Raw genomic sequence first — 26,155 nt, 5'->3', positions numbered from 1 at the left:
TATATAGCAATACGGAAAGGAACAGAAATGAACAAATACAGCTTAGCTTGTGCGTCTGTGATTACAGAACGGAACATTTCTCACCTGGAGCCCACTCCAGCACAGAGAACACCTCTCCCTTGGCACTGGTGAAGGTGACTCCGGGCTTGCCACCACTCTGTTGGCACAGCACCGGTGTGTCGCTGAGAAACTCACTGGGCAACTCTTGTCCACCAACGGGTGTCAGCGGCTCCTGCTGGGGCTTTTCCTCTCCAGCTCTCTCTGCCTGAACAGTAACAGACTCATTTATGTGCACCGCCCTTCTGTGTAAAATCCCGTCAACTCGGCCTCGTCGTGGATTCATTCAACACCTACCTCTGTCCCTGCTCCTCCACTCCCCCCTGCCTCCACCACAGCTTCCATCTTCTCCTCCTCCACGATGGCCACGTTGTCCAGCGTCTTCCTGAGGTTCTCCTGCAGCTTCTTGATGTCGTCCAGGAAGCGCTTCTCCTTCGTCGGTTTCTCCGGGGCCGCGGGCGTCACCGAACTCGCCACGTTTGTTGCGGAGGCGGGTTCGACGGAGGTCGGGGAGGTTGGTGAACCGCCGGTCCAGAGCTGCTCCACAGTCATGTTCTTCAGGCTCTCCAGGATCTTCAGGGCCTCTTTCAACTCCCTGAAGCCCCGAGAGGGACCATCTTTACTGGGCTTCTCCGCTCCATTGACTGCTCCTGGCGTGGTTCCTGAGCAGGCAGAATTTAGAAGTGGATAACTAATTAAAGTAGAATTAAAGACAAACTGGACACGTGAGAAGAAAAGCATCAACCAGCATCAAACATTCTGTTTAAATAATCGAGGATATCATTTTAGCCCCATTTTCGGCTGCAGGAACCTTTTTCAAGAACTCTTTTCGACCAGAGTCGTTTAGTCATGTTAGTCCCGGGGCTGCTTTTCAAGAAAGTTAAAGCTTCCTTCAGCCCACAGTAGTCTGCGTGTCCATAGCGGCCTAAAGACTGAGAGGAGGGTAAACACACTCTGCAGCCTGCAGTTCAGCGTACATGTCTGTTTCATCTAAAGACATGATGGGGCGGGAAACACCTTGGTTTTGTCTCATTTCAACATTTACTGCTGCATAGTATTTACTGATGAATGATGGATGTAATGAAGGAAATGCAGACGAGGAAAATGAAACTAAAAGCACTTGTCCCCACAGTAAAGCATCTGTTGAGTGTTTGATGCTTATTTATTTGTGCTTTAGAACATAACCGCCGTGAAACAATCAGAAAAAAGCTCTTTTCTCTCATTCACAGCACCGCCGAGCTGTCTCCCTCTCTTCTACCACTCGCCCTCTCTGACTTTTTCCTTTTTTTTTTTAAAGAGTCAAAGCCTGACTTAATTTTTGTTGACATTATCTTTATCAAACAAAGAGACATGGTTTGGTTCCTACTTCCGGGTGAAGTTCCTGCAGACAAAAAGGGGCTTTAAGTTATTTTAGTCCTGTAGAGGAGAGTTAACACTACTCCCTTGAAACAAACAATGTTATAATAAAAGTTCCCCACCTCCTCCAGAAGCAGGACTAGCAGCAGCCAAAGAGGCTTCTCCCTCCTCTCCAGGGGCTCCTTTAGTGGGGCTGGTGACCGCAGCTTTGCTGCCCTCTTGAGGGGGGATGATAAACGGCGTGGAGCCCATGGGGGTGGTGGTCAGGGTCAGTGTCTCTGTGAAATCTGCATTGTTGACGTCCTCGGTCGGGAGGCCGTTGTCCGTCTCCCAGCTGTCGCTCTCGTCCTCCCACTCCTCAGTGGACAGGACGCTGCTCGTCTCCTCCACAGAGTCGTAGTCGGTCTCCTCGATCTCAGACTCCACGTTGTAGAGGTGCTGCGTGTGTGAACATTAGGAGACCATCAGCGTTTTCCCTCCTAAAGTCATGAACGTCATTCAGGAAACACATTTACCTGTGGCAGGACGAGGGTCAAGGAGTTATCCGCCCACACCACCTCCACTTTGCTGCTCACGTCCACCCTGGACACCTGGCCGACCGACGTCTGAGGGAAGGTGGATGTAGAGATACAACCATCATCAACACAATAGGAGAACAAGACGAGAGGGGTCTAAGGGGATAATGTGTGTTGTACAGAATCTTCTGGGTTCCTTTAATGTGTTCCTGGTACGTTTCCTGGTAAGTGCATAATCCCACACGCTCAGTTGATTGTTTATTAGCTAAAACCAACGGTCTGATACAGTCCCGCAGTAAATGCTACCGTCACGAGTGTTCAGTTTGTGTTCAAACTGCCGTTTTGGGGTTCTGAAGTGAGAGGCGTTTCTATTATTTTGCCCACCTCATCCATGTCAACGAGGGTCGAGTAAACATAGTGCGATGCATACGATTGTTCTCACCTCATTTTCGCAGTCGTTGCGTTCGTTCTCCGAGTTCCATATTCTGATGACGATGTCGGTGGTGCGGAAGTGGAAGTCTGGGTGATCTACGATGTCGTACACGCTGACATCCTCCTCCATACCGAAAACCTGGAATAAAGCAAAATACATTTCTGCTATAAAGCTGAAGAGTCATGTACAGCGGTTGGGTATCCAAATATGAGACAATCTGCTAACAGTGTACGAAGTGTAGTCAGGTTGCTTTCCATACTTGCCCTCTCCTCCCTCTATTAAACTACCACTCTATTTTTAAATGTCCTCTCTCTCTCGCTCCCACACAAATATCCATGTATTTCCACATTCTTTAAAACAAAAACACTGCCGTCTTGTTTTCCTCACTGACCTCCACGTCGTCGCTGGTGGAGTTGAGTTTGATCCACTTGACGACACAAGTTCTGCCCTTGTGGTCTCCAGACTGGATCACGCCGTACACTCCCGGGTCCTGGAGGTCTTGGGCTGAGAGAGAGCACACAAGCAACACGCGTACACAGTTTAGAGAGCAAAACAAAGAACACAAAACTCTTTAAACCTGTAAATGCAATGATTTATAAGAGAAAAAAAAAAATGTATTTAGAGGAAATAAAATGGAAACTTTAGTTTGCTGGCACATTAGAGCCTTGAACACATGTCCCTGGTTTTTCAGTCTATTTCACAGAGACACAAACTTGGCAGTTTCAGAAAGTGACCTAGATACTGTAGGTACTAGGTGGCCGACTGGCCTATATAAAAACAAATCTCATCGCAGTCCACAAGGACACAAATCTGATAGTCTTCACCGGTCGGAAGAAGTGAAACGGGGTCAAATAAAACAAACGACAAAATTCTCCTCACGTCGTTTGTCCACTACGAAGTCCCCGGGACAAAACTCATGGCTGTCCAGGTGCTGGATGGGGATGAGGTCGTTTGATCGGATCCCCGTCTCCACCCGCCCGTCCTTCCACATCACGTCAGCTGTGGTCTTTGTCGACACAACTTCCACTGCGACCCTGTACAATATAACACAAAGGTAAAGGTTAACGCATTTAAAAACTCTACCTTAACTTCTATCATATGGCTTTTCAAGAGCACCTCCTGCCTACGGAGACCAGTAATACAGTCGGTTGCTTTTTTTCTGTCGAGTTTTTAAAAGTAACTGATTAGGTATATAATGTCTCATATTGATCGCAGGGCCCCACAGACTTTGTAGTGTCCGCAAATATCACATCGTCTCAGGAATCATTATGACGCTGTGATGAAACTTAGGATTTAAATCCTTCTTCCTTTCCTCTTATCTACGGTAGCATCGACTACATTCATCTCCCCTCTCATTATCCATTTTCTCTGGTGCTCAGTTCTACCCCTCACCCAGCTCTTTGAACAGAGGAGCACCACTGATGAGGAAAAACAAACACCTTATAATTGAATACCAGAGTCATGCCCCAGTAACCAATCAGTCACCTTTAAAAAGGTTTTACTTTAGAAAACATGAATCTTATTGGAAAGAGGGAAAGAACAGACCACCTGCATTGTTGTGGTCTGTTTGCTGAAGTAGAACAAGCAAGAGCGAGAGTTTTGTTTTTTTTTAAACGGAGGATGAGTGTCACAGCGTGCGGTTACGGAAATGACACCATCGGTTGTCGGCACTGAAAGACTTTCTGTGCGAGGCTGCTGTGGAGCTCCAGTGTTACTGTCAGACGGAGCGAGACACGAGCCCTTTGACAAACAAGAGAGGGGTTGGAGGGGCACACATAACACTCTGTTGTCAGCGTCACAGGGTAAGCAGCGGTTTATTAGTCGATAACAGATGATGTCACTGGTCCGGTTTTCACACCAAAGACCCGATACAGTTGCGAGAGGGGGAACTACATGTTCAGTCGAATGGATTTGTCAAATGTCAAAACACTTCAGTTGTTTTTGAGACTTAAAAAAATTAATAAAATAAAAAGACACCGGATCAATCACTGGTCACTTCTGAGAAAGTGGTCTGATGAGTCACTGTCCTACTGGTCAACGTTTGTCGATTCAGACGTACTGGCAGTAAGAACTAAAGAGGGCATGAATGGATGAAAACGAGAAAGAAGGAATGAATGATGCAAAGAAAAGTAAAAAGCAGAGCAACCACAGCGGAGGAAGGGCTGCTGGGAGTGTTGCTCACTGCCGTTAACCCACCGGTCTCCAGGCTTGAACTCGCGGGAAAACTTGGTCCTCTTCTTCTTGTGCTTCCTCTTCAGGTTACGGATGGAAAGCGGGATGCTCTTCTTGCGGTTGGTTCCCAGGCCGCCGCTCTGAGAGGAGGCTGTGGAGCTGGCCGATGACGTCAGAGAGCTGCAGCCAGGATAACAGTCACAGGTCAACGCCTCTTTTAGTCACACAAAGTGTACACACGGACAGAATAGCTTTCCTCTTATTGATTGGTCAGCAAAACTCACAAAGGTCTTTCACAGTCCAAAACCCAAGAACACATGGATGAACTGAGTAACTGTTCATTACATTTTACAGCACAGACACAAAAGAACTGGGCTTAACGTGGGACTATCTGAAGTTCGTGCAGACATCTTTTAGCAGTCTAAATAAAGACATACAGGAAGAACGTAAGCCTCACATTTTGTTAAGGGCCATGTTTGAGAGACGATTATCAGCTCGGTGGTCATTTTTTAGAAAAAGCTGCGAGGAAAACTCTCAGATGAACTGACAAAATGTCTTTCAATCACTTGTATCAGAGGAAATAATAGTCCTGTTAAACTACTTCAGTATATTGTTTTTCAGTAATTATCTCTGCCAGGAAAATTATGCAATCGATCGTGTGGGTGTGTGCATCTGTGTGTTTTACAAAGTGTTTTTTTTTTTTAAACAATAAAGCATGTCGACATTTTCTAGAATAAACCCAAAATACAAGTGTCGATGAGCATAATATGTCGGTGCGAATGCGTGAATGGTGACAGACCTGGTATCGTCGGTGTCTTCTGCAGCCTCGTCGTCAGCGTCCTGCTCCCCGTGTTCGGCCGAGGGCTCGTTGCTGTACGGGGAGTCCGGAGGGTTCTGGACGGGCGCCACGGGGCCGTTGTTGTTGTTGGGTTGAGACGAGTCCGTCTGCTCTGATCTGTGCTCTGCTGGTGAGAAATAAATGTACACATTAGGATTTCAATTGAAGGGGAATTTAAAAACAGGAGATGAAATGGTATATACCTAAAACACAAAATAAATCAGAAGCGAAAACCTCATTAGATTTCTTAATCAGTCCCTGTGTCAAATCAATGAAAACAGGAGAAAAACAATAAGCTCAGCTTTTATTTTGCTAGGGCTTCACAAAGAGAGACAGACATGGTCTTCCTCTATTTTCCTGCTGCACCTCAGCACAATTTCCACTTAGTCTGTTCCCTCCGTGCCCCATTTGTGGAAAGGACTGCCTGATGTCTCACAGGAACTTTAAATCATTCAGACTCTGCTTTGCATGGAGACACTTAGTTCTCTGCTACTTTAGGGAGGATGTAAGCAAAAAATAATGCACATCTTTCTGACAATGATTAAGCGCTACGAGTGTGTGCGAGAGAGAAAGTGTATTAATCACGCTTATCGTTTCACATTTAACGTTCGTATAAAACCCTAATTCATCTGCTCTCACGTCTGTCTTACTGCTAATAGTAAATGCTCTGACTGACTGCATACTTACCACGTTTTTGACTAATGATTAAGGGTGATGGACCAGAGAGTTATACAAGATTAAATCATCTTAAAACTACCAAACAACTGCTGCCCTTTTAAGGCAGATCAGTCAAAAGTTAAGTGATGGTCAAAAATCTTACAATAAATATCTTCCCAGCCTGCGTATCAGTCAGGATCTACTTAAATTGTTAATGTGTGTAGCACATGTCTATTTTTAGTCTAGTGAAATTCATCAACATCAGAGTCTTGCTGAGTTCATAATAGAGGCGTCACTGACGACATTAGAGAGCAGATGTGTGTGTGTGTGTGTGTGTGTGTGTGTGTGTGTGTGTGTGTGTGTGTGTGTGTGTGTGTGTGTGTGTGTGTGTGTGTGTGTGTGTGTGTGTGTGTGTGTGCTCTATGTTCCTCTGGATACTGTGTTTTCTCTGCAGAGTGTTATTTGGCACCTTGTGCGTCGGCGTTCTCCGTCTTCTTCCCCGAATCCTTCTTGAACATTCTTTTCAACTGCATAAGACACAAACAAACCGTGTGAGAGTTTGAAGATGATCAAAACTGATGAACCAACTTTCATAAAATACACCCGGCACCGTGATCCTCCCAAAACAGGCGATTTAAGGTAACAGGTAACAAGTTCTTCAGCACAACTAAATCTATACTCTGACATGTAGGAATAAAGAAACGCATTACATCCGCACCTTTCTGACCACAGGGTCTTCAGGCAGGACGGGGGCACCCTCGGGCCCGTCACAGGTGATGCGCGTGGCGTCCCCCTTGGCAGGGAAAACATAAAGTGCCCTCTCTCCCAGCTGCCTCTGGGTGTGGTCGTAGTATCCCAGACGCCTCACCCTAAACACCAACCAGCGCAGCAACAAGATACAGATTCAGTTTTGTATCTGTTCAGAGATCTGAGTGAGGACGTGTCGAGGAATATTCAGACTGACCAGCAGAGATTTTCCTGTGTGATGGTGGAGGGAGGTGGATACACGCTCTCTGAACCTTTGGGAGAGTAGCTCTTCGTGATCCACGTCACCTTCAGTTCGACCACTTTCACCTGAGGAGAGCGCGACGACACCATGGAGACAATTTATACACAATTACATGGAAAACCAAATCTATTCAAGCACATGACAGAAAGACAGTTGGCCATAAAAGGGGGGGAAAAAGGAGGACGGTCATCATCGTCTCACCTCCTCTACCACCACCCTGAACTTGCACTTCCTGCTGAGGACAGGTTTGACCCCCGACAGCCACTGTACGTTAGAGAAGACTTTGGCCGGACCAATCAGGACCTGGCCTGGGTAGAAACCGTACGCCTCGTCGAAGAACAGGCCCTGAAGAACAAACAGTAACAAGGATGCATTATATTAGAATAACACATTCACATTAAAGTTAAGCACATTAAGTATGCAGTATACATTTGTATTCAAAACTACTAGAAGGAGCTTTCATTGTGTTGATAATGGCGGTCCCTGAGAACGAAAGTGGTAATGTTAAGCATTTAGAATGACTATATATAGAAACATTGGTATTACATTGAGATGGTTTCATAACCAGTTAAAAGTTCCTCACTATTTACTATGAACCAGCTTCTTGTGACCCCTGACTCATGACCGATTCATACTTCTGCGGCTGTGCGCCTATGTGTTCTGTTCAGGCACCTCTTAGACGCACCAGGCGAAAATAGTTCTGCGACTGATTGCGTGCAGCATGTCGTGTCTTCTTGACTTGGACTTGCGGTTCGGCAGGTGGTCTCTGATTTATTTGATCGCCGTGATTCAATAGTTCCGCTTGAGTTTCGACCCAACACAATTCCATGTCTGGAAAAGTTTTTGTTGTCTTAACGGACGTGAGGTCCTTGAAATCCTCAGCTCCCAGCGCTGATGTCTATCAAACTTCTGTGGCGCCAGCGGTGCCTTTACTTTTTTTTTTTTTTTCCAGGAGGTGCGCGACACGTCTCTGCAGCTCTCTGAGCTCCGCGAACAATCTCTTCCACAGAAGTATAAATTAAGCGAAGCAGCTGCTCTGCTCAGGGTGACAGATAAGAGCTTGTGGCTACATACCGAATCGCTGACATGTGGACAGACGTCGTAAAGCTTGGCACCGTCCTCCACACTCATGGAGCACCTGGAGGGAGGCAGAGAGAGAGAGACGACCGGTTGACACTCACTGGATTTGGCACTGATGAATGTGTGCTAGCGTGTAGCCGACAGACACACACACACACACACACACACACACACACACACACACACACACACACACACACACACACAGTCTACCTGGCACCGTTGGAGAGCTTGAGGATGATGTGATTCGTCAGGTCGTACACTTTCCCCAGCCAGAAGTCGTAGGCGATGTAGTCCCCGTACATAAAAGACTAGAGAGAACACAATAATAACGATATTATCAAAGTATTACCTGTGTCACAATAATTGTGAGGGTGCACAGTAATTACTTGGTGCACAGTGCACAGTGCACCAAGTAATTACTTGGGAGTTTCTACGTTACTCTGACAGACCAAAAGATTCACAGTCACACTTTCATCATCTTATCTCTGACTCTAAAGACACATATTTAATCACATATGATAATATGAATTATTGCTAAACGTGTGTCAGTAAAAGTATTGTAATATCTGAGAAATAGATTTGATGATCCTATATTTCTCGGTCTGTCATTTCCTAAAAATATTTTGGAAAGAACTAATTAGGTATTAATGATCAGAAAATAACGATAATGTCTTTATTTCAGTACAGAGACCGTCATCAGGCATATGTTACTGTTGCTGCACTAAAACGTGAAAATGTTGACAGCTTGTGGAAGCAGATTATTGTTACTTTGATTCATCATCACCCGTCTGTACACAGGTGAGCAAATATCCCTTTTCATGTACGAGTAGAGATATAATTAGTTCTAAATTACTTTGATATTTCCAGGACATTGCGGACCTGTAAAATGAAGCGTAGCCATGAATGTATTCGAAGACCCTGTTTACGAGTATGAAGGCCCCGTCAGTGAAATGTCTTACCCAGATGTGCTGCAGGTCTTTGCTGTTAACTGGATACAGAACACAGTTCGTTCCCACTAGTTTCACTGCACACTCGATGTCAATGTTGGTCACAATACCACACTGGTTGTCCTGTAAAACAACAAGCGTCACTGGATTAATGCTTGGTGAACAAGACAACACTTTATTTCAACCAAAGAGGAAAAAGTGGTTTATTCAGAATGGGAGTTGTTGCACTGCTTTAACAGAGAAAGCCTCCCCTGCTCCGATATTCCAGTCGTGTCTGATGCAGCAAATGGAACAGAGCGGTGAACAGTGACATGACTAACAAAGACAGAGACGTGGCTGAAAGAAAGCTCGAAGGAAGACAGAATGATGGAGGTGAAGTGGAAAGGGGAGAGCTATAGACACAAATAAATAAATAAATAAATCTCCACTTACATTTGAGTTATTACTTCGCACAATGTCTCTAATGACGATGGATCGATCTTCAAGTTTCAGCTGGAAGAGAAAGACAAACGGGTTTAGAGAATGCTGGCTAACAACAGAAAGTGGATCATCATCGTCTCATGATAACTCTTCACATCAATGACCCTGTGACGAACCCTGGAGAAGAACTTTGAAATGAACCCACTACGCATTGAATCACATTCACACGAGGACCACGAGGACATCACTGATGTGACTTGTCACAGCCATGAGGACTGCAACATGCACAGTCAGCAGAGCTGCACCGCCCCCAGGAGAGCAGGTCTAATTATTGTGCCATCCGGACAGAGAGATGCGTTTCACTGAGCCGGCTGGCACGAGCCTCTAGTGTGAGAACACCGAAGGAGTCGTCAAACGTACCGTCACCATCAATTATTAATCCAAACATTGAACTAAAAATAGGGCTTGTAAGACGACGTGGTTTTACAACTACTGAACCAACAGCTTGATGGACAGATGGCGGCAGCATAGCGTTGATCAAGAACTACGAGCCCAGAGAGACGAACTTGGCACAAGCTCCCAGAGTCGCAGTGGGAAACCTTGTTCCCGTGAGCTGCATTTCGCTGTGTCACACCATGCCCGTTAACGGGCAATCAGACCGGAAATAGCCCCGAATAAAAATGGTGTTGGTGGAGCGGTGTCGCCTCAGGCCCCAGTGAGATGATCAAATATGATCCAGGAAGGCCAGTTTGAGTAATAGATCCATGAGATGCTCATCGAATATAGCAAAACAGGATTTTAGAAAACAAGCTGCAATAACAATTATCATGTTATCCTTCGTCGCAACAATCCACAGGTAAACATCAAACATCTGCCATAACGTTACAAAGCAATCAGCCTGGACTTACCGGCCATTTCTTTCATTTATTCATATTATTATCATCGTTATTTCATCACATACATGAAGGACGAGGATCAAACCGCCAGCCTTGTGATTAAAGGACGACCCGCTCACCCCCCTGAGCCACAGCCGCCGCTTAAATGACGTCACATTGCTTTTTGGCAAAAGTTGAGTAAAGATTCAACTTCTTTTGCCATATGACTCTCCGTGGCCTCAGTGGAGTGAATGAGGGTCTGTGTTGTTTTCCACGCAGCGATGTTGTCGGCATTAAGCACATCTTCAGTCAGAATGACCTGGGTATCAAATTGTTTGACGAAAAAGTATTTACCCGAGGTCCATTATTAACCAGCTTTTCCCGGTACTGTCACGTTCTTCTCAGAGGATGGAGTTTGATCTCACTAAAAGCCCTGAAAACACATTTTCTCGATTAGCTTCATCCTATAATCAACGGGGTCCGACATGAACACACGTGAGGGATTTTCTGCATCGTCTGTTTTGTTTGGGCTCTCCTCACTTGGAGATCAGTGATGTCACACGTTTCTATGAACGAATGAGGATTCAGCAACATTAGAATCAAAACGTGATGACGGTGGTGGGTTGTTTGCCCGCTGTCAATCAAATCTGATCAAACCTCACCACACCCACACAGTCCAGTCAATACACAACCCTGGACTTCAACATTGAGTTTTGCACATTTAGTAACGAGTGTGTCATATTTTAGAGAAACCCATTTTTTTTAGGGGCTTCAGGTCATGTGATGACAACTGAACCATCTCCTAGAAAAATATTTTTGCTCAGATCTATAGAAGGCCTAACTAAATGCGACTGGAGTACCGATACCATCCTAAACCATGACTCAGCACAGCGATCCTGCCTTCCTCCTCCTCATCTCCACCTTCATCTGCGCTACATCTAAAACTGAGGAGCCGGTGTGATGAATGCGCCCCGTCTACTTAACTTGACCTACTTGAAATTAAGACAGAGAGTGGGGCCTGATTTCACACCACCGTGTTGCTCGCCTCACGAGTCGGGCACAAAATGGATCCAGGGGTCCAAGCCTTTCTAACGCCATTAGACAAAATGTTGTGGGGTATAAATACGATTTCATGAACGGCTGGATTTATCCTTTCAAAGAACAGCTCAAAGTTTTATGAAGCACTCAGCACAACAACACAGACAATCAGCCAACATTTGCACCACTATGATCCATTTACTATTCAGGGCAAGTAGCTGCTGCTCTCTATTCCTCACAGCATCTCTGCAGCTCCTCAGCCTTCATTATCTACACTGTGGCGTCACAAGTGTGGTGGAAAACAAGAAAAAGTAGATGAAAAATTGCTAAATAGAGTTTCACTGACAATGTGTAACTAGAATACATTATTTTGAGAAATAATCAATATTGTATATACGCTATGTCCACTTTTTGTATACCGTAGACTGTACTGAAGAAGTGGGCGTCGTCACCGTGGTTGGTTTGTGGAATGCCATTTTGAAGCCTCAAATTTGGCATTGTGGTTGTCTCCATCTTGTTCTTTTGCAACCAGGTGTGACGTCTGAGAGGGTGGAGCTAAGTACAACCCAACGCTGAAGACGACATTTTTGGACGACCAAAATGTTACAATTAACTTTCATGAACTGAAAACACACCGTGACTGAGTTAAAGTTCTAAGACACAAACACAGACCGGACAACGCCGTGGTAATAACCTGTCAATCACAAGGTAGCCCCGCCCTAAAGCACACTGTGCTTTATGGTCTATTTGACTCTAAACGGACCATAATTCACTAAATGAACATCATGCTGTGTTGAAGACTTGAAACTAGAGATTGAGACCATAAACTCATGTTTACTGAGGGAGTAAATCAAGAGTCAATTTCATAACGACTTGTATTTAACAACCAGAGTCGCCGCCCCCTGATGGCTATTAGAAATGCAGATTGAAGGAACTTCCTCATGGGCTTCACTTTTCAGACCTGGAGATCGTCACCTGGAAATAACACAAGTTACCGTTTTGAAAACCGGGTAACTTTCAAACCACAACTGAACGGACAAAAACACCAAACACCACCTGCAGAAACTGAAACTTCTACTGAAACCGTCAAACTGACACAATGTCAAATCAGCCAATTCCAATGTGTGTGTGTTACATATGTGATCTGAATGACGCCACCACAGGTCTGTGTGGCAGAAAGTGAAGAATTAGAAAAACTAATTTTGCTTACGAAAAGGGCTCGTCTTGTGGTCTACAAGCTACAGCTCAAGCTGCTCTACTGGCAGTCAGCACACAGCAAAGTGGCAGCAAACCGTCCAGCCAGAGCCTCGGAGTACGGGGCAGAGACAGATGGAAGTACAGGAGGAGAAGCAATTAGGAGTAAAGAGAGCAAACTGCTGCATGTAAATGTCTGGAGGAAGAGTCGTTATCTTTGTTTTCATGCTGCAGTTTGGTTTATTTGGTCCGGACCAACGGGGGGGGGGGGGGGGGGGGGGGGGAATGATACACTGTCGAGTTCCGGTCCGTTTCCTGTTCACACTGACTTTTTAAATCAAACCAAGAGGAGTAAACGTGAAGCTATACGGACTGAAGGGTGACCTGTTGGACAGTTTTGGAGATAGTCATCCTGCATCATTAGAACCAACGTGTGGAGTTCCAGTTGACTGAAGTTTATGCAGCACTTTAATGCTTCTGATGTGTATGTTTATGTTCTTTGATTAATAACGGATAATAAGCATTATAGTATTAGTAGTACTAGACTGTAAGTTGACCGTATGTTATGAATAAGTTATAACAGCTTTTGACCTTTTAATCAAGGAAAATACCTGCGCTGACGTGCCTACGTTTTGATTCACATAAATAGCTCATATACATGTCCTTAAATACAGATTAATAACACAACAGACTACATAAAGGGAATATTGTACTGTACTTACTATACTTGTGAGGGCAATCAATTCAATTAACCTTCCACTATTTTGTTATCAAATATCAACCAAAATATCGGATCCATCGTTTGATTTGAATGAACATTTCTAAATCAACCTGGGTCTTATTCTCATAATTGTGGTCGTTCTGACTACGGGTTATGCGCCTTTTGCACTCGCAAAAGTAAAGAAAGAGAGAGATCTTATAGATTAATTAATGTAGCTAACGGCGTAGAGGTTTACTTCCAAGGCAACAGAGATGACAAGTGCAAAGTTAGCATGACCCACAGACAGATGGGCCACAATTTACCCAATTAAAATAAGATACAATTTGAAAAGTGTGTGTGTGTGTGTGTGTGTGTGTGTGGAGGGGGGATACGATCGATGGGTCGCAATGTTCCCTTGTAATCTATTGAACAGCAGCCTGTCTGCTCCTCATGTCTCTGCTGCTGGTGGTTAGCGCGCACACACACACCGCACACACACCGTCTCCCTCCTCATCTAAACCTTTCAGCTGAAAGAAGCTCAAGTACTAAACACATTTCTTTGAGGCGGACACATATGCATTAGCACTTTTCATTATTATTCTCTCAGTTCAACATGCTGCAGTGCGCTACTGTAGTAACTGATTTCCTCCCCAGTTCAAAAACAGTTTAAAATAGATACCAGTTAGCCCACTGTGAGAGAGAGCAGAGACGGCAACACAACCCCGTAGGTCACACGGCCCCGCACCCAATTATGACCAGTATGTGAATTTGCTGGTCAACCAGATGTAATGAAGCAGCTGGTCGGCAATGGCATAACCCTCTGAATAAGTGTAACGTTGATTTCAAATTGAAAGATGGACACCTCTCTTCCTAATATCGGCTACAGAGCAGCATGTCCCTGCACTGAGGGTGATTTTTCTCCAGGAAGAGACTAAAGAGGGGAGGGAGGATAAGGCTAACTCACCGTTTCATGACGGAGAAGAAAAACAAAAACACTTTCTATCACAGGTCATTTCAAAAAGGAGACGACCGCACGTGTGTGCCGCTTGAACAAGTGACTAGGAAGTGAGTGAGCGCGTTTGCATGCACACTAGTGTCCTACTGTAGTCTTACCCTCCAAAATGTTGACTAAATACAAATGAAACTCCAGCTGAGCATCTGCCAACATGGCAGGCAATGATCAGAAACCTGGATAGTGTGTACATTCTGTGGTATTTGGGTTTCTTAAAACCCGGATAAGAGGGTGTCTAGGTTTCTGAAACCATAATGTGAAGTTTACATGCACAGATATATAACCAGGGCCCCGCTCCGCTAAGAAAAGAGCGGCGTCCACAGGTCCACAAATCCTGACTTGAACGAACCCAACAAATCAGATGAGGCTAAGGCAGTTCCATAAAGTAGTCAAGACATTTGAGTGTGCATGCTAATGTTAAGCAGCGGTCCACTTTAGATGGCGTGGAAGAGTGTGATTGGCTTATGGAAATCCAATCAAATAAGTTTGTGCATTTGGGTGGAGTCGGATGACAGTAACCATAGATCTCGGAAGGTTCACCGTATCTGAACGCGTTAAAATGTTATCATATTCTGATACGACCTAATTCAATCTTGGGGGCGCGATACATTCAAACAGTTGTGGCTCAGAGAAGAGCGGGTCGTCGGGGGTTCGATCCCGTGCTCCTCCAGTCTGCGTGTGTTAGAATGAGCCTTTATACAAGATCCTGATGGCAGCCTCTGTTGTTGTGCGAGTGAAAGCTGAAATGTAGTATAAAGCGCTTTTGAGTGGTCAGAAGAACAGCTATATCAATGCAAAAATGCTCGTCCATTTAGTTATCACAGAAAATCAGGAAGATATTAAAATAGCTTACATAGATATTATACCTCAAGGCTGGGGAACATAGAGGATTGAGATGCTACATTTCTGGTCAATAATTTGTTTTTGTTGACTATTTATGTTCCTTTTATCTATTGAGGTAATTTAGATTAAGCCTAAACCTTTAATCTCACATACCATACAACTAACCATGTATGTAGGTCAATATCTTATTTAGCAGCGTATCATTTGTTTAATATTTACTGAAGTTAGGATAGTGTTAAGATGGGGGTAAATAAAGTCAAATAATATGGCAGCGAGCCAAAAAGTCAGGAGTAGAAATCATTGCTTTCCCGTCGGGTCAGTGTTACAGCAAGTTTGAATGAGTTTAGAAAGAACTCAGGCTTTGCCTGACAGTTAGCCGGCCTGACAGACTAGACTGTGCTGAAATAAGCTCGGCTTATTTGGTAAACTTGCTTTATGGAACAGGTCTCCGGATACTCCTCACACTGTTTAACTCAACGACAAATGCATGACGAAAAGTCAGTTCAGGGGAAAAGTAAACATTTGTGCAGGTTGCGGCATAATTGTGTTTACACGTGTTGTCACTCTTAATTGTTTCCGCTCGAGTCTCACAATTGGAGAACAATCTTTGCTTTTAAATCTTTACGATGTTTTTGCAAATGAAGCAGATGTCTGTCGTCTGCATGGGAGGGAGGCGACGTCGGTCACAACACGTGACGCTACGCCACACCTTGAAAGTCGTTTCTTTGGCACACGCATGCATAGACTGTATAACCACACGAGGGATTCATGCATTTCTTTAACGACATGTTTGGTTTCAGATACAGGCATCATTAATAGTGTATAAAGCACCAACTATAAAACCCTTTCCCCTTCTCATTTATCATGCATACCGAGGCGCAGATATTCACCGCATTAAAGCAAACACGTACTGCAGAAAACTAGGCAGCCGGGTTACAACAAACCAGCCGACTGTTGCTATGGCTCGTGCAGTGACGATGAGGAGTGAGGCGGGAAAGGTGGCGGTGGACCCAGAGTCAGACACCCAAAGAGAGAGACATGCTCATTTGCACGAATGGATGAATGTGCGAGTGTCTATTTGTTTGTGGCTCTGAATGGAAGACAACCTTGGCTGCCTCTCCATCAAGACGGATGGAGGTAGAAGGGACCGGATTGATTACGGGGATCGATGGAGGACAGTATTTGCTTTGACTTCCCGGCCTAATTAACACAAGTCATTATTCAGGTGCCGTACGAGGAAGAGGAGGAGAAGGAGACACTGCAGAGGACTGCAGCTCGGGGCCACGCCTTATCTCCACTTTGACAGACCGTTTTCGACGCCAGGCTCTCTCTCGTCTTTGAGCTTAATCTCCGTAGTAGTAACAACAGGTGCACATACTGTATTTCTCTCCACAAACATCTGCCTGTACTGTATTATTCTGTTAAATATTGATCCTCATCAACGAAAAGGTGCATTCATCATCACACAGCGCTACATCCTCAGCCTTCAGCCTCAGGACGATCATCGGTTCTGTTACATCGTTAGAGCTTTGAGGAGTTTAATGTAACTCACTGTTCTCCAGGAGGCGGCGAACACACTCTTATGGAGCCACATCCTTTATTCTATTGAGCATTGTGTGTGTCCCAATAGCTACCTGCTATTCCGCAATTATTTTTTAACATTGTGTAAAGATTATAAAAGTAAAACTATGTTATTTGACAGTACCATGTGTTCAACAGTACCATCAGCTGATAAAGACAACCCCAGTGTTGTCTTGAAAAGTCAATCACCCACCCTTCGCCTTGCCCCCATGTGAACACTGTGAGCTTTGTCCGCACTACTGCTGGAGTTTGCACCGTTAGCAGCGAGTCGCCAGCTTCGTCAGTAGAAATGTATCGAAACACTACTGCAGAATAATCCACTTCTCTGTTGTCCATCGGTTTGCTCACTATGCTCCACACGTTCAAAGAAATACGTTTAAATACGGCGCTGCCACTTCATTACTCGTTCACAAACAGTTTTGTGCACGTCAGAGCCCCAAACCCCCCCGCCGGTCAGGAGAACTGCTTCGTCACAACTTCCTCATTGGCTAACACGAATCCACACTTCCTCATCAAAATAAAGCATGAGGTTGTCACACTTGGCAGTGACTTACTGTAGCGAGGACAGAGAAGGATTTTTTACGAGGATAAATGAGAAATATAAGCCCGATGTCCTATTTTGCTACATTTCTGTTAAAAGTTTAAATATATAGGCTTAATTGGGATGAGGCAAAAAACTAAAACAATGACTTGCAACCTTGGTTGAGACGGCAACAAACAACTGAATCATCGATCAATCCTCACGCCCCGATACTTTCTCCTCGCTGCTGCCGGACAGTGCTGTCTGACTATTGATTCAGACGCACAGGAAGGGTGCACAGCTCTATTAGAAAGAGAGCAGACACGGGGCCTTTTACCCACCCAGACCACAAGGGAATGACAAGCGGACTAATAGCACACAGTATCTATTATAGAGCAATCTTCTTACGCTGTAGTTTCACCGATGAAGTGAAAAAGGACCACAAAAAAAAAAGATACAGAAAGGGGTGGAGGCACTAAGAGGAGGAGGACACAGAGAACTGTACATTAGGAGGAGGGAAACGAGCGTCAGAGAGGCAGAGAATGTAAGATGGAGACAGAGTGGGAGATGAAGGATGGGAAGGAGAATACTCGAGAGTCAATCACGGAGATGAGGAAACGGATGGAAAGAGTCGGATGGGGAAGGTGGCTAAGGGGAGGAGGGTGCAGGGAGTGGTGGGCCGGGTGCGCCGGGGAGAAAATGAAGACGAGCAGTGAACGAGGCACAGAGGAGGCAGCAGCCAGCCCAACAAGTGGGGGATCGAGACGGATCCCCGGGGAGAGACAGAAAGAGTGAGGGAACAAGAAAAGAGAGAGCCAGAAATAGACGAGAGTAGGGAGACAGTCTCCCCACTGGGCAGGGCCAATACTGCAGAGGGAGAAAGGGAGGATGCGAAGATGAGGGAGGGAGAGAGAGAAATAAGAGATGGGAAGTAAGAGGGCTGGTGGGATGGATGCGGATAGGCAAGTCACTTCAGAGTCTGTGTGTGTGTGTGTGTGTGTGTGTGTGTGTGTGTGTGTGTGTGTGTGTGTGTGTGTGTGTGTGTGTGTGTGTGTGTGTGTGTGTGTGTGTGTGTGTGTGTGTGTGTGTGTGTGTGTGTGTGTGTGTGTGTGTGTGTGTGTGTGTGTGTGTGTGTGTGTGTGTGTGTGTGTGTGTGTGTGTGTGTGTGTGTGTGTGTGTGTGTGTGTGTGTGTGTGTGGTCTATGCAGAGAAAGAGAGGATCAAATGAGATCCATTATCTCAGGGCAGGAGCTGGACGACCAGCACATTACGTCAACATTCTCCAACACTGGTCTGCTGGGACGCTGAGGGAGGTGAGCGCAGGGGGGAGGAGGAGGTGAACAGGATGGGTTAGGAGGGGAGGAAAGAGTGGGGGAGGGGGAGAAAAGGGAAAGAAAGAAGAGGGGGTGGGGAGGAGATGATGATGCTCGAAAAGAGGAACCTAAAAGGGTGGGGACTGTGGACGGTCATTTTGTGTCCGTGTCGTATCAGATTTCCTGTAAACACAAGCTGCTGACATCATCCCCCCAAGTGGTAACTAGAAGTGGTGCCACTGGGAAATTATTTCGCAGGCTTGGATTTGTCCGACATGATGCCGCAGATGTGAATCAATCAACACAGGTGGCCAAGCATGGCATGAAGTCCACCGTCAACGGGCCCAAACACAACCAGGGACCAGTGATGGGGAGTACACCACTGGTCCCTGGTAAAATAGTTTCTGGAAAACGTCCCGTTATACAGAGATTCATTTTAGCCATGAAAACACTCACTGACCATCCCTGTGCCTGAAGGCTTCCATCAGATATGATGAAACATTAGCAATGCAGCACCGGTGCTGAGGAAGCATACAGAACCTCAGCGTCTGATGACAAAACCTGGTTGTGTGTGTGTGTGTGTGTGTGTGTGTGTGTGTGTTTGTTCCTGCCTGGCACCTGCTCAAAACCATAACGATGGCTCTGCCCTCCATAGCGCTGTTGGGTGGGCCCTGGCAGCAGCCTCGTGTCCCAGATCACACCAACGTCTGCCAGCCTGTACCTCGAGCACCTGCAGACGGCTCCAGAGCAAACAGCTCTGACGGATGCACACGGACAACCGCACCCTCGTCTGAGGGCGGTCGCGTGGCAAATTCGGAGCAGAATGCACAGTTTTAAATGTCTAGGGGTGACTCGTTTTCCACTTGTTAGAAATCATTTCTGATCAAACGGCATGCACAGTGTCGAAGCTCCACACGAGCATACAAAAGATCAACATGGTTATTAGAAAGGGAATAGTGTGCCGATTGAATCGAACTGAATAAATGGCTAATATGCTAAATTAATTAGCGCGCTTGAAGTAAACAAATAGAAATAGCTCATGTGATCACTCCAGTCTGCTCAGTAGAGCACTGCTGTAGCTACTGCACACTGCTGAAGGCCATTTCAAACCACACACCGACTGGATTTGCTCATTTATAAGCTACATATAGTGGCAATAGCTCAGTGGCGATGAAGAGCTACAGGATACAGGCTAATTATACACATTTCTGTTGTAATTAAAGGCCATTGTTTATTCATGGGAATATTGTTATGGTGCTTTTAGGCAACTCCATGCCTCCAAGAGTTCATACTTGGAGATGCCTGGATAGGAATGAAAACAGTGTCTGTGATCATGAGCAGAGGATGGATGGGAGCAGAAGGAAATCTGTGTGGTCAAGTGAGAGCAGTCAGCTCGTTTTAGGACAGCGATGGGTCCATTCTGTGGGTCAGTGGGGGTGCGACCAGGCCTTTGTAGTTGGATGGATGAGGGCAGGGGTCAGGGGTCAGGGCCAGCTCGAGGTCACTCAATAATGCATAAAACCCCTCTGCTACTACAGCTGTCAAGAAACCAGGCGCATACATTTAATATCTTCTAGTTCTTCGGCTGTGCGCACACACACACACACACACACACACACACACACACACACACACACACACACACACACACACACAAACACAAGCTTCCCTTGATGACTGACTGACTGCAGTTACAATCCGACTAGCCGAGCAGGCGGCGTCGCTAAAAGGTGAAGATAAAAGCAACAGCTACCCCAGGAGCCTCCTTGTTCACTTCATAAAGCATTAGACTCAATAGGTTTTATGATGTCATATATTTATACCCTCCTTCGAACATAAAAGAAATCATGCAACCAAATAAAATCAACTGTCCATGACTTCCTGTGTCATGTTTAACTGAATGACTACAAAACTGAATTGTCTTCAAATGAGACAGTAGGGTTATGGACCCGCAGGCAGTCAAGTAGAATTTATTAAACACAAATCACAGCAATCTGATGGCGACGGCGTCCAGGAAAGTGCAGCCTTGGGACTAAAAGTGCTGCCAACTTGATGGTATTGCAGCTCTGCTTCAGACAGCGCCAGAGGAGAGAGCAGAAGGTGGGACCTAACCCTGTAAACCCTGCACTTTACCATCAACAGCCATCTGGTACCTGTAACTGTCTGTCCCTTTACACCCATTCCAGTCAACATTTTTTTACGAAATTTCACTTTCAACTTGAGGTGACGTTTTTGTACCCGCTTCCTCGCTTTTTTCGCTCCATTCACCTCGTCTCTCTCTGCAGTCAGCTGTCAATCATACCTGCTGCGTCCTCCCCCGTCATCTGACCTCACCGGCCGCCTCCTCGCGCTCCACCTGCTCCACCCCCACAGTCACAAAAAGGCTGCCGCGTCCGGGGGAGGAGCTTGTGGTCAGCCGGGGTGTCGCAGCTGACCTCGACCCCGACACCCACCTTCTCAGAGCCTTGATTAATACTTTTTAGGGGGGTCTCAGGATAGCCCGGATGAGTGTTTCAGTTAGCCAATGATTGATGGAGTCAGGGACACACGCTGCACTGCCATTTCCTCCGACAGGTACCTGCTGCTGCAGTGCACTTCTGCCCTTGGATGGATGTTTCAAGGTTGCGCTGCAGTAACGGGGGCCGAGTGCGTCTGGTGATGCAGACTAGTGGGGACTGAGGGCGGGTAAAGAAAATCATGTTTCTTCATAACGCATTAGGTTTAGAATTTGTTTTTGAAACATTATACTCCGGGTAAAATGAATAACAAAATGACTAAACATCCCCTCACTGAAAATGAGCATCAAAAATCACCAGTGAGGAAAACTAAATTCTAAATCGGGTGCCATGGTAACCGAAGCCCTGCGATGCTCAAAAGTACAGAAAATGCTTCACGACACGTGCTGCATGTTAAAGAAGTGCTGCTACCTACACAGAAGCATAGAGCACAAACACATCAGGCCACACTGTCAAGTTCTTCAACAACCTCTCGCTGTTTTAACCCTCATGTTAGCCTACAGAAGAGTCATTCCATGACTTACCTATTCTTAACTTTCAGGCTTTTCTCTGCAAGAGAGCTGAATCAAAACGCATCACATCGCGTCTTCCATCTCGGCCATCTAGCACAGGGTGTGACGTCGACAACAGTAACAGGCCTTCAGGTAACCGGCGCCTACTGTAAGTATAGTTGTAATAATCATCATCCTAAATACAGTCAAGAGCACAGACAGTTTTCTTGCATATCGATTACTGCACCTTCATATTAAAAAACACAAAAGCATCTCAGCTCTATTGAGCATCTGGTCTTGTGTGCCTTTGCAGCAGGAGGTTAAGGCGACTCGCCGGCAAATCACTTGAGCATATAATCAGACAATGATACAACGTACTGCGAGTGCACCACTCTGGAAAAACAAGAAAGAGAAGAGAATCCCTCTGCATGCTCGTTCAGGCTCTCTGTGCCGGCACTTTGAAGCCTTTCAGGCAGCGAAAATAAGTCAGCCGTGCTCCTGACTGACAACACCCGAGGTGTCCCCGTTCATACCTGCGCTGAGATACAGATCTAAGCCCCGGCACTTCCTCTGGAGATAGTTATTAAAATTTCATCAGGTGCAAAAAAAAAAAAGACAACGTGTTAAGAGTGAAGCAGTAAGCTGCAGACATGTTCCCATTTCAACCCCAGCCTAACGTACTTTAGAGGCTGCTGATACGAGCCGGCCTGAGAGTCGACGACCCAGTCCAGAGGAAGTGACCATGAGATGGCAGCCGCTACAGATTCAATCTAAAAGTAGTTCAGGAGTTCCTGCCAACAGCCAATTCCCCGACAGTCCAGTCCAATGCTGTGTGCCCGTGTGGGGGCGCTGTAGTTATTTACCTGAGGGAGAGTCATGGAGCTCACGCTACGCACAACGTTTCTGCCTTAAGCTACAATATGTTGCACACGTTCTTTGGAGTGAGCGAAACAGATAAAATCCCAAAAAGTAAATCTCCATTTATAATATGCTAGATTTATTGTGATGGATTAATATTTGGACAAACTGTATTTTGATGCTTTGGCGACATTGTTCCTGAAACCTTCACGTCAACAAAGCCTCTTTGAATGCTACATTTTATGGAAAAATCAATCGAGAAACCAACATGAGCGTCTTTGCTCATAGCAGGCTTTTTCAAAATGGCCTCCATCGTTTTAAAGAAAGCTTTCAAAAACACAACAGCGAGCTACGTTAAAAACGTGAACGATTATTCTCAGACTTTGTCGAAGCGTCATTTCATTTGTCTACACCATACAGTACTTATAGCTGCTCATTTAGCAACATTGCTCAGTGAGGGTCCCAACTGAAGAGTCATGAGATAGTACATTAAGACTTTTATGCTACACATTTTGAAGATCATCGTGTGCACTGCCCTTCACATGCCCATCTCCAAAGGGGGTGTGTCTTCATGTACCGATGTTCGTTAGGGAGTCTGCAAGATGCAGATAAACGCCTTTTTCAGCCACAGTTGGTCACACATCTTTTGAACCTGGTCGCCTTCATGGAGCTCCTCCGTTTATCCTTGTACCATTTCTAGAACATCTAGGGAACGGTTGTTATGAAATACAAAAAAAAAAAAAAAGGCAAATGTTACGAGTATCTTTGTTCACAAATCCTCCTGGTGCCGGGAAGACACAACGACAAAGAAATGTGACACGATCAAATAAAATGTTAGAAAGTGTCCTCTTAACTATCGAAATCCTAGTTTTGCTGTGAAAAGTCTGCTTCTATGGACCTCAGGACAAGAGCGCCAGATTGTATTTCCCCTCCACTGATTGCTCCTGAGAGAAAGCGGTTTTTAACCGAAGTGTTGAACAAATATAAGTCAGACTTTTTTTTAAGAAATATAATCTCGAAGATGTTCGACTTCGCATACTGCAGGAAGCCATCGTGAATTATTGATTAGATTCACGTAACCAGGACGGAGCCCGCTGAGGCGGGGCCTGTGTGGTGGATGCAGATAACCTCACGAGAAATCAACAACAAGCCGACGTAAAACGTAAACAAGACTACAACAGAGAGAGAGAGATCCATACGTGTGCACACTAGCACACACACTCGCAATGACACAGCATTGGCGGTCTATGAGTTGTGTGAACATCGGTGTCATTGTTTGACTGAGCCTTTGTTGTGACAGAGGTTGAATGACACTCGGACCAGAACTTTACTCATTTAGATCAAAAGACAAAGCGAGGCACCAGTGGGCCCTAAAATGGGTTTCTTCTGGTCTCGCCCCGTGTCTCTAAAACAAGCTCGTGCGAGCTTTTGTTCTCTCCAGATCAAACCCGGTGACCCTTTTCCACAACGCCCAGGAGAAATGTACAGAAAGTCCTGGAGAATATAGATGACGGCAGATTCCTCCACTTCTTTACCAGTTACTGTATTCATTATTTGGTTGAAGAATGGAAAAATAAAAAAGAGGTTTAACACGGGGTGTGGTGCTAAATGAACCCTTCCATGGACAACAGATGTATCGTTTGTTTAATAAGTCAAAGTTGCTGAGATTGCACGTGGCAAAACCGTGCTCCATCTGAAGACTGATCCAAGAGGGAGGTTAACCAAGTATCTCCGTAATAAGAGTAAAACTCTGAATGGGTCTTTTAACATCATGTCTATGGTCCAGATTTAAGATACCACTGTCACCCGCAATTTGTCAAGAAAACATGCCAACAAAAATTCACTGGTTCCAGCTCCTTAAACGGGAATATTTGCTGGTTTTCAAAGTCTGCTATTAAAGTAAAATGAATGCATTTTGACTGTTTGGCAGATTCATTCATATAATAATGAGTTGCAGCCCTAGAAAACATAAAAGAACAGGAGACACTAAAGTGGCACAGGGCGAAGGAATCATATGGATTAGGACAGCAACGAATTATGGAAATATCATCTACAAATGTCTTGGTGTGTCTGACCAGAAGCCACATATTCTAACATATTCAAGTTGCCAATTTTATTTTTTGGCTGATTGAGAAATCAATTATTTGACAAAGTGTGGTAAGAAGACTGATTTCACCTGTGAAACTGTGGACGCTGGTGTTGAAACTGACATGAAACCACAAGTTCACTCTGACTCCCATGAGAGCTTTCTCCTCCTCAGTAGCGTCAGTCTGTCACTGAAGGAGCTCATTTGAAATACGATGCAGGTGTATTTCAGATGAGAAACTGAGGCATTATGTACTGTATTGTTTTATTTAAAGGCTGGTGTCACTGTTTGCCAATGCCTGGTCTCTGGCCAAGTCACACCCTGGTGAGGAACTACATGGAGCCATGTATGAGATAATCAATTGGTGTGAGGTACCTCGCGGGGTCCTGCACCTGCTAAAAACCTGGAGTGACATTTGATTTATTAGCGGCTGGACGCAGTCAGGTGGAACAACCCTTTAGCCGCAAACACCAGCTGAGTGGCATGAGGCCATCAGCTAAACCGCTAGCTAGCGTGTGTGCTTGAATGCTAGCCGGCTAGCGAGCTAGGTTGTGCGTTTTAGGCAGATGGATTAAGTGAAGCTTCTCCCGGACAGGCTAGCAAGTCGACTCGTGTCTTCCAAAAACCTCAACAGGCAGTTAGAAGCAGTGCAGCCCTCGGGGAGAGTCGAGTATTTAAAAGGTAAACAGCTAACTGATAACGGTATGTGGTACCTTTGTCTCCTTGATGTCCTGCTTTCCTCCTTCAGGGTACCACTGGACGCGGACAAATCCCCTACAGAGAGGCTGACTCGGGATGTCCACAGCGCTCTCAGTGTCCGAACCACACGGGAGTCGTCCTCCGCCTCCTCCTCCACCTCCACCTCCACTCCCTCCGTCATCGTCGAGGTCCGAGTCTGAGATAAACTCCTCTTCGCCGTGGATCCTCCGTACGAGGCCAAACCGGACTGAGCCGCGATACCGCCCGGAGACCAGGTCGTGGGAGAAGAGCAGCCGCTGGGAGCCGTCCGCTGTGGGAGACAGAGCCATGGATGGAGGCTCGGAGCCCGGGCTGGCGAGGGGAGACAGGCCCGGGGTCGCTTCTGCTGCGTCCGTTGTGGCCACGGCATCCGATGCTACGGGCTCCGCCATCGCTGCTGTTGACAGGGAGTGATGCTAGAGCGCGAGGATGACGGTGGAATGAAAAAACTGTAACCTGGAAGCAGCGAGGTGCACGTGTTTACGTCGCTACGGAGAGCTGCGTAACTAGCGCAGTGTGTGCACGTCATCACGCAGTACCTCCCTCTCACCACTGAGCGGCAGTGCGAGCCTCAATCTGTGATGCACCTGTTCAACTACGTTCTGGACGTTGGAAAAAGTAACGTTTTCCCAGAATATAAATGGCTTTTTTTCGTTGTTTTATTTTAATTTTATACACACATTTATTAAAACTAACCACAAACAAAAAATATACTTACATGAATGTAATAATAATAATACTTTAATTTTATATAGCGCTGTATTGTATTGTAAATAGTTGTTAGGCGAGTCCCTTGAACAATTATAAATGTGTTCATGTTTTTTCAAACTTATTGTTTATTTAATATGATTCTAATATTGGTACAAAAAATATTTATTTGTTTTATTGTTATCTTTTTTTACA

The 26,155-nt window shown here is 45.5% G+C and overlaps 1 protein-coding gene across 2 annotated transcripts in view; it reads right to left on the bottom strand.

The window, feature by feature from the left end:
- Nucleotides 1-25,720, bottom strand: part of ube2o (ubiquitin-conjugating enzyme E2O) — a 31,449-nt gene extending 5,729 nt beyond the window's left edge. The window contains exons 1-18 of one of the 2 annotated variants that reach the window (XM_079159939.1): nucleotides 25,228-25,720; nucleotides 9,500-9,559; nucleotides 9,080-9,190; nucleotides 8,331-8,428; nucleotides 8,112-8,175; nucleotides 7,239-7,382; nucleotides 6,993-7,102; nucleotides 6,747-6,897; nucleotides 6,498-6,555; nucleotides 5,333-5,498; nucleotides 4,558-4,713; nucleotides 3,241-3,395; nucleotides 2,753-2,865; nucleotides 2,371-2,499; nucleotides 1,929-2,018; nucleotides 1,536-1,851; nucleotides 355-719; nucleotides 85-265 (exon numbers count right to left, since the gene is read on the bottom strand). In XM_079159939.1, coding sequence (XP_079016065.1) covers nucleotides 85-265; nucleotides 355-719; nucleotides 1,536-1,851; nucleotides 1,929-2,018; nucleotides 2,371-2,499; nucleotides 2,753-2,865; nucleotides 3,241-3,395; nucleotides 4,558-4,713; nucleotides 5,333-5,498; nucleotides 6,498-6,555; nucleotides 6,747-6,897; nucleotides 6,993-7,102; nucleotides 7,239-7,382; nucleotides 8,112-8,175; nucleotides 8,331-8,428; nucleotides 9,080-9,190; nucleotides 9,500-9,559; nucleotides 25,228-25,644 — 2,884 coding nt within the window. In that variant the 5' untranslated portion in view covers nucleotides 25,645-25,720. Of the gene's footprint in view, nucleotides 1-84; nucleotides 266-354; nucleotides 720-1,535; nucleotides 1,852-1,928; nucleotides 2,019-2,370; nucleotides 2,500-2,752; nucleotides 2,866-3,240; nucleotides 3,396-4,557; nucleotides 4,714-5,332; nucleotides 5,499-6,497; nucleotides 6,556-6,746; nucleotides 6,898-6,992; nucleotides 7,103-7,238; nucleotides 7,383-8,111; nucleotides 8,176-8,330; nucleotides 8,429-9,079; nucleotides 9,191-9,499; nucleotides 9,560-25,227 lie in introns of those variants that run through there. The other variant, XM_079159938.1, reaches the window with a different exon arrangement.
- Between the last annotated feature and the right edge of the window lie 435 nt (nucleotides 25,721-26,155).

The sequence above is a fragment of the Pholis gunnellus genome, assembly GCF_910591455.1.
Source record: "Pholis gunnellus genome assembly, chromosome: 5".
Lineage (NCBI taxonomy): Eukaryota > Metazoa > Chordata > Actinopteri > Perciformes > Pholidae > Pholis > Pholis gunnellus.
This window is presented reverse-complemented; position numbering and strand designations above follow the sequence as displayed.